At 35.9% G+C, this 17,386-nt stretch overlaps 1 protein-coding gene across 1 annotated transcript in view; it reads left to right on the top strand.

The window, feature by feature from the left end:
* The window catches only part of XPO4 (exportin 4), a 54,327-nt gene that overhangs the window by 21,103 nt on the left and 15,838 nt on the right, over positions 1–17,386 (top strand). Inside the window, exons 6-12 of the mRNA XM_010572634.1 lie at positions 4,847–4,959; positions 7,392–7,549; positions 7,822–7,996; positions 11,917–12,093; positions 14,281–14,423; positions 14,535–14,680; positions 15,961–16,138. Of these exons, the coding sequence (XP_010570936.1) occupies positions 4,847–4,959; positions 7,392–7,549; positions 7,822–7,996; positions 11,917–12,093; positions 14,281–14,423; positions 14,535–14,680; positions 15,961–16,138 (1,090 nt within the window). The remainder of the gene's footprint in view (positions 1–4,846; positions 4,960–7,391; positions 7,550–7,821; positions 7,997–11,916; positions 12,094–14,280; positions 14,424–14,534; positions 14,681–15,960; positions 16,139–17,386) is intronic.

Below are 17,386 nucleotides of genomic sequence, written 5' to 3'. Positions count from 1 at the left end.
GCATGAAAAACACACAGAATGCTCCAGAAAACTTGAGGTTTGTTTTGAGGAATGATTCAAGTTGGCATTGCTGATGAAATGCACCTCCCATGAGCACAATGCTGAACAGGGAGCCACCTAGCTGAAAACTTTTTTTAGCAGGTTGAGGTCCCCAGTTTGATACGTTGCAGAGCTACAGAAATGATTGAACCTTTACCGAGCAGCGACAACACAGATTTCTTTCAGCAGCAGGGCTGCTTTCCCTAGGCCTGTGTTTGTTGGCAGCCTGGGATTATCCTGAATTTACTACAGTAGTCTGTCCTTACCTGAAAGATGAAGGGTTGGAGTACTATCCTGGCTATTGTTTGGGATATAAAGAAAAATTCAGTGTAACTAGAACAGCTGTATTTAAGAAAGAAGTAAAATGCAGCTCTCTTTTGCACTATCAGACTTACCACTCTTAGGTGAAAATTGACCCGAGTTTGAAATCCCTGATGTTTAGAAATTATTTCTAGGATACTATGTGTTTTCCTGACAATCCTTTCTAGCAACTGTGTCTTAAAAAGTTGGGCAAAACCAAGAAGATTGACAGATCCTGTGAGGTTGGTCACAATTGCACTAAACATGTTTGTGTTGATATTGAACTTTTTAACAATTAGTGTTTCATCATTTGGGTTTTCCTGAATGAATTTTGAAATTAGTTTGCAACGTAAGAGCATCCTAAAAGCATTAATACCAGAAGAGGAAAAGAGACCAGTAGTGACCTTTTTTATGAAGGGGAACTGATAAAGTATGTAGGTTTCTTCCCCTTCTGCTCTCTTGCCCCAGTGGTTTTAAGTTTCCAGTTTGGCAGTGATTTGTCATCATCTTCCTAGGTGGCAGCCAGTTTATAGTGGAAAGGTGTGAGACTCTTGAGCTGCATCTGCATTACAGTCACTTCTGCATAGGTGCTGTAAGTGTTAAGTTAGGCTTAAAGTGATTAGCTTGCATACTATTAGCTGTATAGACATAGCAGCAAAATGTAGCAGGAGCTGCAGAATCCACTTGGGTGGTCAATGTGAGACTTGTTACTGGCATGGCTACACCACTAGTGGCTCCGGAATTGGCCAGTTTTAAAATTAGCTTGGGACTTCCTACGCCTATTGCTGCAATCTGAGTCCAATGTCTCCAACACAAAGTTGTTGTTTCATTCTCATGACAGTTAAGAATACTTGTGTTTAATAATTAAATATTTAAGCATACATTCCTTCTCCTGAATGCTGGATATGTTTGCTGAGAGTGTAAGTTAAAGATTTGTGAAGCATTTCTCCATAGGGGGCAGCAAGCCTCTGCATCAGTTTTAGACAGTTGCTCCTAGACTCATCCCATGTGCTTGGCTGACTAGCTAGCAAGCTAGAGGAGGTCTTAAAAATCCCAATAAAATCAGTATGTTAGCATTATAACACTGGATGGCAGATTTCCAAGCAGTTACCTTTCTAATGCAGTTTTTTATTTGTAAAATATAAGTCTAAGACTAACACAAAGCTCTCCAGAAATGTTCCAAACAACAAAGGTGAAGTGACTAAAATAACTTTTAAGAAAGATATTCAGACCTTAGCACTCCAGGAGTTTTCCCTCCATTTCTGAGTTGTTCTTGAGTCCTGTGAACAAATTTGTGAATGGGGGTCTGGCAGAAAGAAATCACAACTTTGATTTTTGAGTTCCTAATTTACTGCTTTGTGGAAGGGCAAGCCTTGCCTCTCTTAGGAAAAAGACCATGGGATCCATTCTTAGATACTGGAATTTGTGGGAAGTCCTGAAGTGAAATGTTATAATCCCTCATGTCTGACTTAGGATATGAAATATTTTGATACTCATCTTCACCCATCGGTGCCTTCCTGGGACAGAGGCAAAGAGTGGGAGGAAAACTACACATTTGTTTATATTTTTATTTTCTTTTTTTGATATGTTCCTCCAAGAAGCATATAAAACTTCAAAATTTTTTTCTAAATTACAATTTTAAAATTACAATTTTATAACTTTAAAAAAATTACGCTTATTTCTCCAGCTCATGAAACAAAACCAAGCATAGAGCTAATGCCTACATACATAAATTTAGGTAAAGATAAAAGAAAATCTGCCTTAAACATTATGGTCTTCTCTTCCTCTCTAGGCACTAATTAGTGAGCATATAAGCCTTACCATACGTGAAGGCATCTAGTTATAGTCTTACGCTTTTCAGTAGATCTTGGTATGTATTATTGAAAAATCTGTTCCAATTCAAGCAGAAGTTTCTAGTCTCTGTAGGAATCGGTGTCCTAAGTCTTGTGAACTGGGTGAAACATTGCCGTACTTCTGGTAGCTGTTTCCTAGCTTGGATTTCTGTGTCATTCAAAGTGAACTCTAATGAGAGTTACTCATTCCTCAGAAGAATTAGCAATGTTACAAACATTTATATTTATTACCAGAAGTGGTTTACAATTGTTTTTCATTTAAAAAAGAAACAAAAAAACCCCAAACCTTCCAGGATTTCATAGCAGACTGATCTATGTTTATCATAAGTCTATGTTATAGCTTGAGTGCTTACAAAAAAGTGTGCTAGTTCTGTACTTTTTGTTTCCTCATAAGTATTGAGAAGTAAATTAATTTTTGATGATGAAGACTGCATTTGTCCTGTGTACGTCCATGTAGTAGGTAATTTAGTGCCATTTTTTCCACATTTGGCATAACTGGACTGCTGCTAATAAGGCTGAACCATAGCACAAACTAGATTGAGGTATTTCACAGCAGCAAGCATCTCCACAGCCAACTTACGCTAATGTTTGCGTACATCTAGTACATGATAGAAAATGGGTACAAGATCTCCACGATAGGTGCAGGCATAATTTGTATTGTTCAGTGAACAGATATTTTACCCACAAAACTGCTATTGTCAGATGTGTCATCAGTCTATTAGCATGAGAAACAGTACTAAAAATAACAGGATAGGGCTGTTAAATACTGAGGCTTGTTAAAATAGTGACAGCAAACTAGCCCTTCTTTCATTCCACGTGAAAAGTGTTATGTAGCTGGTCCCCTCTGCAGACTCAATCTAGTGAAGAGCAAATTGATTTTCAGAGATTGATAATGTATCTATGATCATCTTCTGATATTGATGTATTTTGAACCCAATTGTTTATTGGAAAGTTTCAGCAAGGATACTCTTGTCAATAAACAATTTTAAAATACTTTTTTTCCTAAAACATTCCAAATGAAAAGGAAGAAAAGCATAGCTTAATTTGCCAGATAAAATTAGTTTTGATTTGTAATATTACTTCTAATAAAGGATGTTTGGATATGATAATTCCATGCCCATATTTCTTTTTTCATCTGGGAGAAGTGAAGCATTTTTGATCACTTAAATTACATCTGTATTTCAGATGGAAGTAAAATAGACAATTCCGTGATTTTTAGTTTTTCCCCATCTGAATTAATGCAGAACTGGCTGTGGTTCAGCACACATTGATAATTTTGAAAATGGTGAAACTGGTTTTGTTTTGCACTAATGTGAAAATCCCTGAAATGTGAAAATCTTATGTGTTATAACATGCTGACAAGAGTTCTGGACACATACCACCAGTGAAGGTCCACTTGGTACTGTGCTGTGGAAGAAGTTGCTTTTTTGGAATGTGGTTCTGCACAGGGTTGTTAGGAATTTCTGGTTTTGGCAAAACTCAGAAGACAAGTGTAAATAAACTAAAATTGTGCATCCTGCCTTGTGCCACAATTCTTCATATTAGGCTAGATGTTTGCTTTATATATTATTCTCTTAAACAAAACCCATCAAAAGTTAAGGGGTCTGCTTTCTTGAATGATACCATTGTGAAATTTATTTTCCTCTAGACATATAAATACTTTGATACATGTTTTCTACAATATCTGATGAGTTACAGTACAAAAGTTAATGCAGTTCATTACCAATAAGTAAATTACATGCAGCTGAGCATGCTGTTACTTATTCTGATGGTTGGGTTAGAAAGGGATCAGAGATCCCAGAGATAACGAAGGGTTTAAAAAGGACAAATGAAAACGTAAGTTGCTGAGTTTTAAAGCAGCTTTACTACTACTTGGATTGGGGGGTGTCACAGAAGGAAGCACTTTCAAAAATCTTTGATAAACACTGTTCTGCGTGATCAGACTGACAAAGAATGTAACCTACTTGTTTAAATGTTTTTGCTCATGTCTCTGTTTTTTCTGTACTAGAGCATTTGCAAAATTTTGTAAATTGTTATGCCAGAACACATGGTAAGAACTGAAATGAGTGCAGCAAAATTGTGGCTTCACAGTGTGCATGTTTTTCATGTGCATCTCATACAAATGTGTTTAATATGACAATGCCTTATGCTTTTGTTCTTCACAGTGTGATTAAAAAATGTAGATTAATGCAAGGCTAACATATCTGCATTCTGTGACACATATTTGGCTATTTAGAAAAATAGGATATAGATTTCAATGAGCTATCTTTAGCTATCATAAGGCCTTTTTAAAAGCTGCCAGGAAAATTTTTTAGAAAATGATTTCCTATTTTGCATAAATTTTAACACCTGTTAATTGCGGTTGCTTTTTTCCCTTCTCGCTGTGTCACATTAGACACCCTGGTTATCAAAGTGATTGTATCACTATGGTATGTCTCATAATTATGATCAAACTGTTATCTAACATTCCTGGAGCATTCTTTTTTTCAATACTTAATACCTTTTATTCCTTGGCCTCATGCATGAATTATGCTGTGTATGTGAAGAGGCTTAAAGTTTGTTTCCATTACATTCTTTCTGAATGGATCCTGTTGTATCTAGGATTTTTTTAAAGCCAAGTAGGAATGTTATTGTTGACCTTGACACCAGATAACTGGGCAGACATTATATAGCTATGTTTGAATCCTCACAAAATGTGATGCTAAAGCCAACAGAATCCTGGCGTGAGACCCTCCTGGACAGCAGAGTTATGGAGCTTTTCTTTACAGTAAGTTTCTTTCTTCAACTTTCATAGTCCAGACCACAGGGAAAGCAGCTCCTTCCTGTTCTAAAACTGTATTGTTGGACTCTTCCTTTTGCATCAGGTAGGACTGATTCTGTTAACTTCAGATTGCTTATCAAAGCAAACAGAAGTATTGTATTTTTCCTAGGTTGCCAAATATATATTTTGCCTATAAATTGCTTTAAATTGATGACCATTAACAAAAGAAAAAAGTATATAGTTATCTAAACTTTTAGGCATTTAATACTTCTGGACATGTACTCATCAAACGAAACCAAGCGTGATGAGCAGTAGTAGAGTATATCTTTCAGATAAGGTGTAACGGCTCTCAAAAAAGATCAAATGAATAGTATGTGTTTGCTGATCTTAAAGCATTTGCTCAACCGAACAGCTGAAAATAAGTAATGTAGTTGCAGTTTTCTAGCCAGTTTCAGCATACAGAATTCAGCATCTCTTCTCAGCACAAAGTAAATCCAAACAAGTTAAAATAGTTTAAGTTAGGAGGGATGGGGAAGAGGCAGAGTTGGGAGAGGGGAATGTAATACTCAATTTCTGTAACTTAAAAAGCCCCATGATATTAAAACTGGATAAAACTAGTATTGTTTTCTTTCTGCAACTGTTGGGAGAAGTTTGTAGTTGTTGCTCAGCTAGGAGTTACTGTAGCCACGACATATATTGGCTTATAAATTTGTTTACTATGCTATTTTATCTTATGTTACATCCCTTGGGACCTGAGAATTCAGCATTCTCAAGCTATTTTCATTTTTGCAATAGAGAAATTTTGCAGAGAGAGAGAAATAATGTGCTCAAAACTTGGACAAAGTTGTTAAACAAAATAAATGTAACTCTCCAGCGCTGCTTGAGAGCTGTCTGATACGTGTTTGGATACGTGTCCTTCCTTTATAGGATTTTTTGATAAAGTAGTTTGGTTTCTTTTAATTTTTTTATTTATTTTTTTTACTGCAAGCTTATCTGTTCCAGCAGTTTTGAAAAGGTGAAAAAAAATCACTGGCAGAACTCTTAGCAGCTACACACAATCTGAACAGCTGTCTAGACTATCCAGACAGTTGCTACTGTCAGCTGTGAACCTCCACATGCAAATAACTTTTTGGCTTACATATTAACCCTTCCTCGTTTAATAGTATGTAGTTGTCAGATATCTATTTCTTTGGTTGGTTTACAATTACTTATTCATGATAAGAATAATGTTTTGGATGACATGCAGCATTGTTTCAATACATTTGCATTTTACTTAACAGTAAACAAGACTCGCCTGCATTTGATTATTTTTGAATGAATGCTAGCCAGGGCAGTACGCTGTCAGTTTTGGTTTTAGATTCCTGATTTGCAATGGTTGAGGCTTGTAGTATTAGTTTGCTATTTGAAGTAATGTAAGTGAATGGTAGTAATTTATATTCATTTATCTGATCTGAGAAATTTTAATAACCTTGCAGAAGTTGGCAGGACTGCCATGTTAGAGAGATCCTTCAGTTCTAATCTCAGCCCAGTGTGGGGTGTATATTAGGAGGGGTATTTCTGTTGCAGGGTTTGTTTCCCCTGCTAGTTTGATCCTTTGGAGATTAACTGTGCAGCTAATCCAACCAGGTATGAGTTGGGTGAAGTTGCAACTATAACACCACAGAGAAATAGTGTTTTAACTGTACTTTTATGTATAATATTGCTGAAATAATATAACTAGATTTGCTTCTGGGTGAAAAAGCTACCCTATATTTATTCAGTAAATGTTATGTGAAAAAGTAGGCATGAGCCTAAGAAAATTCTTTAAATCCATACTTGACAATTAACATAAGTATGTGAGAATACGATTACTGAAATATTAAGATTTGAATCTAGAAAGTCTCTCCAGCAGAAGTAATGACGTAACAGTTTGCAGAAATGTGGGAAGATTACTGTTGGCCTTGTATAATGTAAGGGTGTTGCCAAGGAAGTGATGCATTCATTTTTGTATATGTCTTCAGTGTTTACCTCGGCTAAAGGAGCATCTGTATAATCTTGATTGAACTTGTTGACTAACTTTAGCAAGACTCCGTAGCCTAGGCATAGTTAGCATAATAGAGATGACTGTCATTATTGCTGTTTTTAGAAGGAGCAGTATGTCTGACTGGCTGGCATCTGTTTCTCCCTTTAAGACATAACATTCAGTAGACAGTTCAATTTTCAATATGTAGGTGAGACTTAGTTTCAGTGATTTAATTCAAGGCTTGTGGTTTTGTTAGCTGAGTCATGATCTTGACATTTACTATGATTTAGAGAGTTGTAGAAACCATTGTATTTTGGACTGAATGGAAGTTATAGTAAGCTTTTTTTGGTGTGTGCTCTTTTGGATTGAGAGCCATGTGACTGTTGTAAGAACACCCTATTTTCCATGTATTATTAACTATCTCACTTCCTGAAAGGTACATCGAAAAATCAGAGAAGATACAGATATGGCCCAAGATTCATTACAGTGTCTGGCACAGCTGGCGTCTTTGCACGGGCCAGTCTTTCCCGATGAAGGTTCACAAGTTGATTACCTGGCACACTTCATTGAGGGATTACTGAATACTATCAATGGGTATGTATGCCTGCTCTCTAAATTTAGATGGCATCTTTTAATCTTTAGTTTGGAGTGTAGTGTATCTGTGTGGAGAGCTTGTATGGCTGGCTTATTTCTGGGTATAATTTGTGTTTACTGTTGGATTACTGAAATTAAGAGAAGGCAGTTTAAAGTAGGTGGTGTTTAAGTAATATGAAATAGAGTTATTGACTGAAAATGTATCAACAAAATCAATTCACTTTTAGCATTTTTCTTAATGGCAAAAAACTAACTGCTATTTCTATCTATAGAATTGAAATAGAAGACTCTGAAGCAGTAGGAATTTCCAGTATTATCAGCAACCTGATAACCGTATTTCCTCGCAATATTTTAACTGCCATTCCAAATGAACTTTTCTCCTCATTTGTTAACTGCCTTGCACACCTCACTTGTTCTTTTGGAAGAAGTGCTGCCTTGGAGGAAGTGGTAAGTATCCGCTCTCAAATAGTAGGTAGTCTTTTTTTTCTTTCTCTGTATTTGTGATAAGCATAATTGACATGAGAATTTGGCTGTTTTATTAATAACTGTTGTGAATTCAGTAGTTCTAGATATTTCTGAAATCACATCTGAGAGGATTTTCTTTTTGTTTCAAACAACATACTGAATATAATTACACACTGTGTGCATCTTTCAGACTTTGTTTTGATTTAAAGCACTTGTCTCATTTTCATTTTAAAAAGAATGGATTCACTTAAAAATATTAAAGTCTTTAAATATTGCTGACTTGCTCTTGTAGGACTTCTCTGAGAACTGTTGTAGATAATGAACGAGCTACAGTCCTGAAAGCTTAAAATGACTACATGAACATATGGACAGACCGAAACTTAACTACTGTCAAGAGTTCTGAGTCAGGAACTTCTGTTTCAAGTGAATGTAGCTGTTAAGATCTGTTGTTAACCCCATACTTCTAAGCTGTTCAAATCATCCCTTCATTGCTGACACAGTTCAAATGGTAATTCTGTGTACAAAACTAGCACAGGAATTCAGAGGATTTTTTTTTTCTGTTTACTACTTTCAAACTTTGGTTGTAACATTAAAGAGCAGTTGGGATAGTTTAAGTCTTCTGCTTCTAAAAATTGCATTAAAAATAAAAACTTAAGGAGACCTAGTTTTAAGGAAAAAAGCCCGTAAGAAATTAAGGTGAATAATCTTGTACTTGAGCTATTTATGTGCAGTAGCTATTGATTTAAAATGAGACTATCAAGATAGTAGCCAGTATCATTAAAAAGTATGAATTTTTACCAGTTTTGCTATATTGACTGGGCTTAATTACCTGAGTTTGAAAATAATTATAGAAGTATTTAGTTATAAAGTTGATGGATGTGTTTCTTTACCAGACATCACAGGTGTGTTAATTAGCATTCATTGCAGGGCATTAGATCATGTCTTTGCTGCAAGGTTAAAATGTATTGTGTTTGGCCCTGTGCTCACTTAAACTTTCAAGTGTGTTCATGTCTTAATCAAAAAATTGGTGGTTAAATTTAGAATCTAAAATACAGCTACTTTCCAAATCTTATTGGTCAAAACTTGCCCTGCTTTTGAGATTTTCTAGTAGAACATTGAACGTATGTTCTGGAGCTCAGCAACACATTTAGGAATGCTCCTGAAGCCTTTATGGAAAAGATTCAGCAAAACCGTAGGCACCTATCATTTAAATTAAAGGGACTAAGGGGATGTTGTTTCCTCAGTTAGCAGCTTGTTACTTGAGAGCTAGAATTTGCAATCATGTTTAACGAAAACAGCGCTCAACGTAATGTCATTCAAAACACTGCATCTCTCAGCAAGAGCTTATAGTAGCTTGTACCACCATCTGGTACAAAGTTTGTTTTGGAAATGACTGGCCAGTTATGCCTAGTAAACTGTGGCTGCCTACACTTATATAATCCCATAGTTTTTGCTGAAGAAAATCTTTTAATTATTAAACTTAAATGTTCTCAGAGTCAGTAACATCAGAAAGAGAGAATGCAAGATTTTTTTGTTTTACGAGAGAATTTTCTCACTGTCCTTGAATCTTTAACCATTCTGTGGAAGGAGAAACATTACACTTTCACCCCTTCCATTCTGTCATAGGTCTTACAGATATCTCAACTTCATGCTGTTTCTCTGATTTCAGGGACGATATGGAATTCTGTGGTGATGGGCCTTAAAACAAATAATTCTTATACCTTAACAGTGTGTCAACAATAAGGCATGCTACCAAGGCTTTTAAGTTGTTGCTGACTTAATCCAGATGGTCTAATGATACTGTGTGCTGTGCCTGTAGGAATACTACTTTGCATCCCTGAAAACAGTCTTTTGGCTTAGGAATGTCCCAGCCATGGTTAATGTGTTCCCTGAGCTTCTTGCTTAGACTGCTTGTAGCAACACGTTCTGCGAGCTCATGTGCTGTCTGTAATTAGGAGCTTTTGATAGATGAAATACTGTGTGCGTAGGGCTCAGTAGAGTCCTCAGATAATATTCCTGGAACTTTTCAGAAATCTGAAGTGCAGCAGAATGCAGGCAGGTGTACTCCTTAAGCTTTGCTGGTCAGAAGAGCTGTTTTCCCCATATTTCTGCCACTTCATATGTCAGCAGAACGCCTCATGTGAACATTGCAGAAACCCCGTTAGGAACAAGGCATCTGCTTAGCTGAAGACCTGCCATGGGAACTGTCGAAATTGCGAGGTCCTGAACCATAATATGCAAACCATGTCAAATCAGCTCTGATTTTCAGCCAAGGGGGAAAACCCCACAATCCAAACATCATGTTCAGGTGCTGTTTTACATTAACCTGCCTGCTGGGTTGCGGAGATTGACTGAAGGAAGTTGAAATATTTTCCTGAACGGCTGCACTGGTGGAGGGCAGCAAGCTTCAGCAATGCTGGGTGTTAGTTTATGGTGCAAGTGGGACCAGTAGTCTCTTCCTTTAATAGCACTGGGTCTGAGAGAAGATGCTTGTCCACAGCTATGCTTCACCTTGCTCAACACTCAGTGCTTATGCAGAAGTAGAAATCAGATAGTCCATCTGAATTAGTGAAGAGTATGAACAGGATGTTGGATGAAAAGTCAAGTAGAAAGTATATCAAGTGGTCATCTTCAGCTTTTGTTTTCACACTTGCATCAGCGTGTCCTGTATTTTAACTTCTGTAAATGTGACCACTTTGCAGTTATAAAATGATGCTGTGAAGCTATCTTGAAATGCTTCCAATGTGATATCAGTTTTCCCTCTTAATCAGTCACTCAGCCAATGTTTTCTTTTCCTTCCCTGTTCATTCAGCCATGTTTGTAACTTCACTGAAAGTCAGAAATTCTTCTGTCTGGAGCATGATTAAGGCCTTAATATCTCTTTCATCAAGGAATCATTTTACAAAGCTCTGCTATCTCAAAGTAACTTTTGTGAGCAATCCTGTTGGTTAAATCTTGAGGAGCTTTCTTAGAGGAAAGAAATGTCCTGCTTTAGCAGCACGTTTATCCGTACTGTCACACTTAGGTTATTTGAAGTTGGATGTATTTCCTAAAGTTCGATTTTTGCATCAAATGAAAAAGTTGATAGATACATTAAAAATACTTTTTAAAAGAAATGGCCTTTCTGCTATTTGGGTTCTTTAGTTTGCCTGTAACCCAGGACTTTGTTTTTCACATATGTTATTTCCTTTTGCAACTTATGTACTATGTAGAAATACATATGAATAACTAAAACCATGAAACATCAGTTAAAATGCACTAAGCAATTGGAGGTGCAGGGTTATTCTGTGGAATTCTGCTTTTGTTTTTGTTTGCTCATACAATGAGAAGTTGTGTATCATCATCAAAACTGGCTACCTGTAGTAAGGTTTCTTGAACACATGCAGTCTTACAGTGATTTCCTCTGGAAGAGTGAATCGTAATCTTTTCTCTCTCTTTATTTCAGAAATAGTGGAATACATACAAATCTATATGCACATGTTCTGTATTTGTCTATTAATTAAAAAGGAATGGCTCAATTCTTTGTTGTTACTAATAAGAGCCAAGATGCTTGGCATTTCTGGGGTAAAAGCTCAGTAGCTCCTGTATTTAGGTAATTATCTGCAAAAGGCTTAATTTAAGACTGTTTTAGTTTTGAACATCAGATGAATAGAAATAGCTAAACACTTTGACAGTTTTTTAAAGCTAGCAAGTATGAAAGCTGCATTGACCTTTTTGATGTGTTGCTTCAGTTTATTCTGATATTTTCTTGGCTATCCTTAGATGGGTTTTGTGACTGATTTATTTTTTTTTTTTAATTTCGTTTCAACGTTAGAAGAACATCTGTTATATTCATTATTATTTAAGTATGTCCCTCTGGTTTAGTTTAGAAATAACATTTGCGTTTCTTTCATTTCTTACAGCTTGACAAAGACGACATGGTATATATGGAAGCATATGATAAGTTGCTGGAATCTTGGCTTACTTTGGTACAAGATGACAAACATTTCCATAAAGGTTTCTTTACCCAACATGCTGTTCAGGTCTTTAATTCCTACATTCAGTGCCATCTAGCTGCTCCTGATGGTACAAGGAATTTGGTAAGCCCTCATTCTAGTAATTCTTGGTGATGATATATAGTAACTAGCTCATGTCTTTTGGTGTGTACTATATTATGTAGCTTAAGGGAGCTAATATACAATTACTATTTGTGACTTTGGAAATGAGAAATTTGCTGAATTTGTTAACTCAGTGGTCATTTTCCAGTCTGTTTCTCTTGTTCCGAAGAGGAAATAAAGGAATACAAATTTGGAAATCATGTTAAAAAAGAAAAAAGTAAACCTGTTACTCAAATCAACATGCATCTTACTGTTCTTCCTGCAGATGCAATGACTAAACTTTTGACCATCCTTCTCTGGACTAGGGTCCTAGTTAAAATCCCCAATGAAATATGAAGCCTTTTATACAGTTGTTACCTCCCATACATTATCTTCAAAGTATACTTTTGAAGTATAACTGACATGCATAAGTATCTGAAAAAAAGTAGAATGACTATGCTTAGATGAAAAAAACCTGCAATATTATGTGGTTCTTTTGGATAAAATGAATTCCCAATTGAACTTCTGTGGTGGCTGTTCTAGAGAAAACCTAAAAGTACCTCAAGTATCTCTTGAACCATTGAGAAAGAAAGCAGATTAGTCTGCCAGGAGTCTGGATCTTACTAAAATAGATTCCCATACAGAAAATTGAATGTAGATGTTGGATGAATTAATTATTGCATAGATTCAATTCAATAACTGTATAAAATCTCTCTTTAATTCGATGCTGTGCAAAAAGCTCAGAGATACCTCATTCTGAAAAGCAACATATAAAACTTAATTCTGCTATCTCAATATGTAACAGATGGTAATAGCAGTGCTAAAAGAGAGAGAGATATTTCACAAGAGAACTTTGAATTCATATCAGGCGGTCTTGACATAACTTGTATACACAGGTTAATTCATGTCATTCTGTGAGATAAGTCATTTATCCCATGGGTAACCTTTTAAAAGCCACAGCTGGCATTTTAGAATGCTTCTTGTTCAGTATCAAAGCAGTAACAGGAACTTTTAGTCTCTGCTTTGAGAGCAGAGGCTCACCCTTCAGTAAACAGCTGCAGCTTTGAAGTTGCCAAAAGAGAATGATTTGCTGGGTTACATAAAGAAAAGATGGGTTAAAAGCACTTTGGATAAGGAATTGTGTGTGGATTCACTATTCCAGAGCCTTTATAGAAAGAAAACCAGACAGATAGCTTTCTCTGTCACTTGTATTTTACTTTCAGTTGTGTAAATTTTATGATTCTTTAAGAGGTTTTTAAAAACGTTTTTAACATCAATACTTAGTTTCTACATATCATGGTTCATCTCTTCAAGGAATATGGTCTGATGATTATTTAAGTAGTTTTATAATGCAGCCAAGATAAGCTTTGAACTCAAACAGTGCAACTTCTGTATTGGCAAGAAATAAAATTGAGATGATCATGATTATTGCTGTTACTAGTCTTCTGTTTTCCTGAGGTTATAGCATTTACTTTTTAAAGCTTTTTCCCCTCAAACAATGAGTTACCAAAAACCTTTAATGAAAGAGTTTATTTTCATTTCATCATGAAAAATACTACCTATTATTTGGTTTATGTAAGATCTCAGACAACTGAGAACAATATCTTTGACTAATGAATAGGGGAAAGCATGGAAGTTCCTGTATTTAAAATGGTTCTTGGTCTGCTATATATGTGATTTGAAATGCAAATGTACTTCAGCAATTTTCTGCCCACTGGGTTTGCTGACCAACTCTGTGAGCCAGTCATTCAGTACCTTATTATCATACTTCTAGCAGTCAATGCTCAACAGAACTGATTTATATACCCTGTGGTGTAAAGAAGCTGTTTTGCTGTTGTCCAGCCCGTGCTTGTCCTATTAATAACAAGTAGCAATTTTCATAACTCATCCTTGACTCTTTTCAAAACCAGTGAATCTTTTGACTTGAGAGCACTACTGGAAACAGTAGCAAATACACAATTAACTGAATGTGGCATTTTGCTAATGATTTTGTGAAAGCTGATTTTAAAACAACGTGAAGCCATGTTTACTTCTCTGTTTAACTCTTCTGTGTCTTAATTCAGTACAAGTCTGTTGTTCATCCATGCAAAACACCTTAAAGCCAAAGTAATGTAGAAAATTGTGGTAATGATAAAATTTATCAAGTATAACATTAACTGGTTGTTTCTAATTTTGTTGAAATAACCAAAGACTGCTAATGGTGTGGCCTCTCGGGAAGAAGAAGAAATAAGTGAACTGCAAGAAGATGACAGAGACCAGTTCTGTGACCAGTTGGCCAGCGTAGGCATGCTGGGGAGAATTGCTGCAGAACACTGTATACCTCTTCTTACAAGGTACAAAAAAAGTCATGAATGCAAATCAATAAAGCCATCACATATGAAAAGCCTGACTTTACTAAAACAATTTAAAAACACTCAAGTTATTTTATTGTTATTTGTCCACAGTTTATTAGAAGACCGAGTGACAAGGCTCCATGGTCAGTTGCAAAGACATCAGCAGCAGTTACTTGCCTCACCAGCGTCAGGCTCAATTGACAATAAAGTGCTTGATGATCTGTATGAGGATATTCATTGGCTTATTTTAGTCACAGGTTAGTGAGCAGCTTTAAGTAGTACTTACTCTGGTATTCTTATAGCAGCTGGAACACATCAGGAAAAAAAAAAAATCCCTGTTTATCAACTACTCTTAACTGACTATAAATTTTATCCCTTAAGATGCTTTCATCTTACATACGCCACTTGCAAAGTCTTTGTTTTACTTTCATCTGCCTTGAGTAACATGAACATTATCTTTAAAAGATGGATGAAATCTTTACATGAGGTAGTGTCCTTTGGAAATTCCTGCAACTAATTCTGTTACAGATTTTTTGAGATGTTATCAGTCAACCTAGTCAAGAAATTAGTCTGTTCATGACATCAGTTGTATTGTCTGAGGGTACATGACTTTATAAGGGAATCGGCATAAGATCAGGGTAACGGTGGTGGCAAAGAATCAAGTAAGTTCCAGAAGCTCTTGGTGCTGATGATCTGTCCTGGCATTTTGTTATGTTTCAGGGAACTTGAATTTAAAGCCTTTTTGGTCTTGATTTTTAGATGGAACTATCTTATATTTGTTTGCAAAACATAACTGAGACAGTGTGTGTTAGGAGAAATGTATACTTAATGAAATATTTTGTAGGATCTTTTTTAATATCTGATGGTTTAGTTGCTCTCAGATGTTGACATGAATGTGTTTATAATATTTTTTATTACTGTGGGATGGAGTTTGTATTTGTAGCGCACAGATGCTTATGAGATCAGACATTGAAAACTACAACTAAAGCTGGAATTAATATTAATTATCTGGACACCAGAGTATTGTATAAAAACCTATGTTTCACCTGATCTGCAGTTGCTATGTAAGGAAAACTTTATTATAGCGCATGTACTTGGTGTCTGAAAGCCTCTAACAGATTTGAAGTGTTAGCAGAATGGAAGTCCCAAATGAGATGGACTTGGTGGGAAAGCTGTAAAATCAAGGCTTTTTTAATCACATAACAGAAGAAGAAAAATTGACAACAAAATGTTGGTTTAGGTTTTTTGTCCCCCCTCAACAACTGAATTGATTATAGTACTTTTACATGAAGTAAAGCTTATCTCTTTCTTTGTTTTTTCATTTGGTGGTTTCTTGTCACTTTAGGTTCTTCTCTACTGAATGGCTTTAAGGATTCTAAAGTTAACTTATACATATTTAAACAGTGTTAGACAGGGTTTGTACAAACATTTGATTCTGGTGTGATATCTGTAGTTAAGCCAATGGATTCTCTAATCAAAAAGCCCTAAGTTAACCTAGGGTAGAACGTTGTGATCACTCTTTCTTTTTTAATGTAAGGCTACCTCTTGGCTAATGATACTCAGGGAGAGACTCCGCTAATACCTCCAGAAGTAATGGAATATTCCATTAAACATTCAGCTGAGGTTGACATCAATACAACACTTCAGATCCTGGGATCTCCAGGAGAAAAGGCCTCTTCCATCCCAGGGTACAACAGAACTGATTCTGTAATTAGGTAAGGATGCATCTCGTGCTATTAAGTACATTAAATGTTTTTCTGGAGAGAAAAAAAAAAGTGAGAATGTGAGGGGACTTCTGTGAATTTGAAAAGTAAAAAAGCAATGTGTAAACATTGAACATTGGAAAAGAAACGTCTCTTTTAACTAGTGTTAAAGTAAGGGCAAATAATTTGTAAGAATGGTTTTATAACAGATGTATTAAGGCAATGCTGTAAAAGAGATTAAGAAGATAGAAAAGATGAAGTGATTTTTTTTTTTATTTTTTCTTAGGCAGGGTAAATACAGATAATATTTCAAGTCAAGGTGATCCAGGGGAGGGCTGAGAAGAAGAATGAGAGTAAGGCTTTGAAACAGATAAAACCGAGTCGAGATGGGAAGGCTGAAATGACTAGATTGACCTAATAGTCTTAATGGAAGATATGAGCCAAAGTGTTGGAAATAAACAGAAATTTTTTATATCTACTGAAAACCCATCTTTGATCTATTTGTTACAGAAAATCCTTAAAATTACTTAAATTACTAGAAAGTTGGTAGATCAAAATCTTTGGGTAATATACTGTATACTCAGTAATTCATTCAGCATGTGTACGGCTTAAAGCAAATGCTTTCCAGAGCATCAGTGAGCATGTCTACTTTGAACATGAGTTACTGCCCAAGCTTGACAGTAGCAGCAAAATTGGTCCTCTATGCGGGAGGAATTGTTGTCACTTACATACATATATCACTATTGGCCTATAAAAGGAGCAGAAGAGGGGGCTTCTATTCTCTTGCAAGAAGGCTGATGCCCACAAAGGACTTCTCAATTTGAATACTCACATTTCAGAAGATTGCATTCCACTTTTAATTGACATGGAAGATGCTTCACCCAAGATTAGTTGTTGTGTACATAACATTTTCTTCTTCTGGAGGAGGCTAGGAAAAAATGGATCTTCGTTAGCTATGATGTGCGTAATGTTTTAGAAGCTTGAATACTGCCTACTGATACTATTGGCAGCTGCAAGAAGTGGCCACCAAACAGGATTTCTTGATGCAGTGTCTCAGTGGTGATGGGAATAAAATCAGACCTAAATAAGGAGGGATTTGAGGTTCTCTGGTAATAGCTCTGAAATGTCTTCAAGAAATAGACCTCCATCAACTCCTCCTGAATTACTTGTGTACTATTGCATTCTTACTAAATTTAATTGATATACTAGAAAAGCTAATATTTAATGTAGCTTTATTGTATTGATACAATCACCTGGTGA

The sequence above is a fragment of the Haliaeetus leucocephalus genome, unplaced genomic scaffold, assembly GCF_000737465.1.
Source record: "Haliaeetus leucocephalus isolate CR32 unplaced genomic scaffold, Haliaeetus_leucocephalus-4.0 Scaffold351, whole genome shotgun sequence".
NCBI lineage: Eukaryota > Metazoa > Chordata > Aves > Accipitriformes > Accipitridae > Haliaeetus > Haliaeetus leucocephalus.
This window is presented reverse-complemented; position numbering and strand designations above follow the sequence as displayed.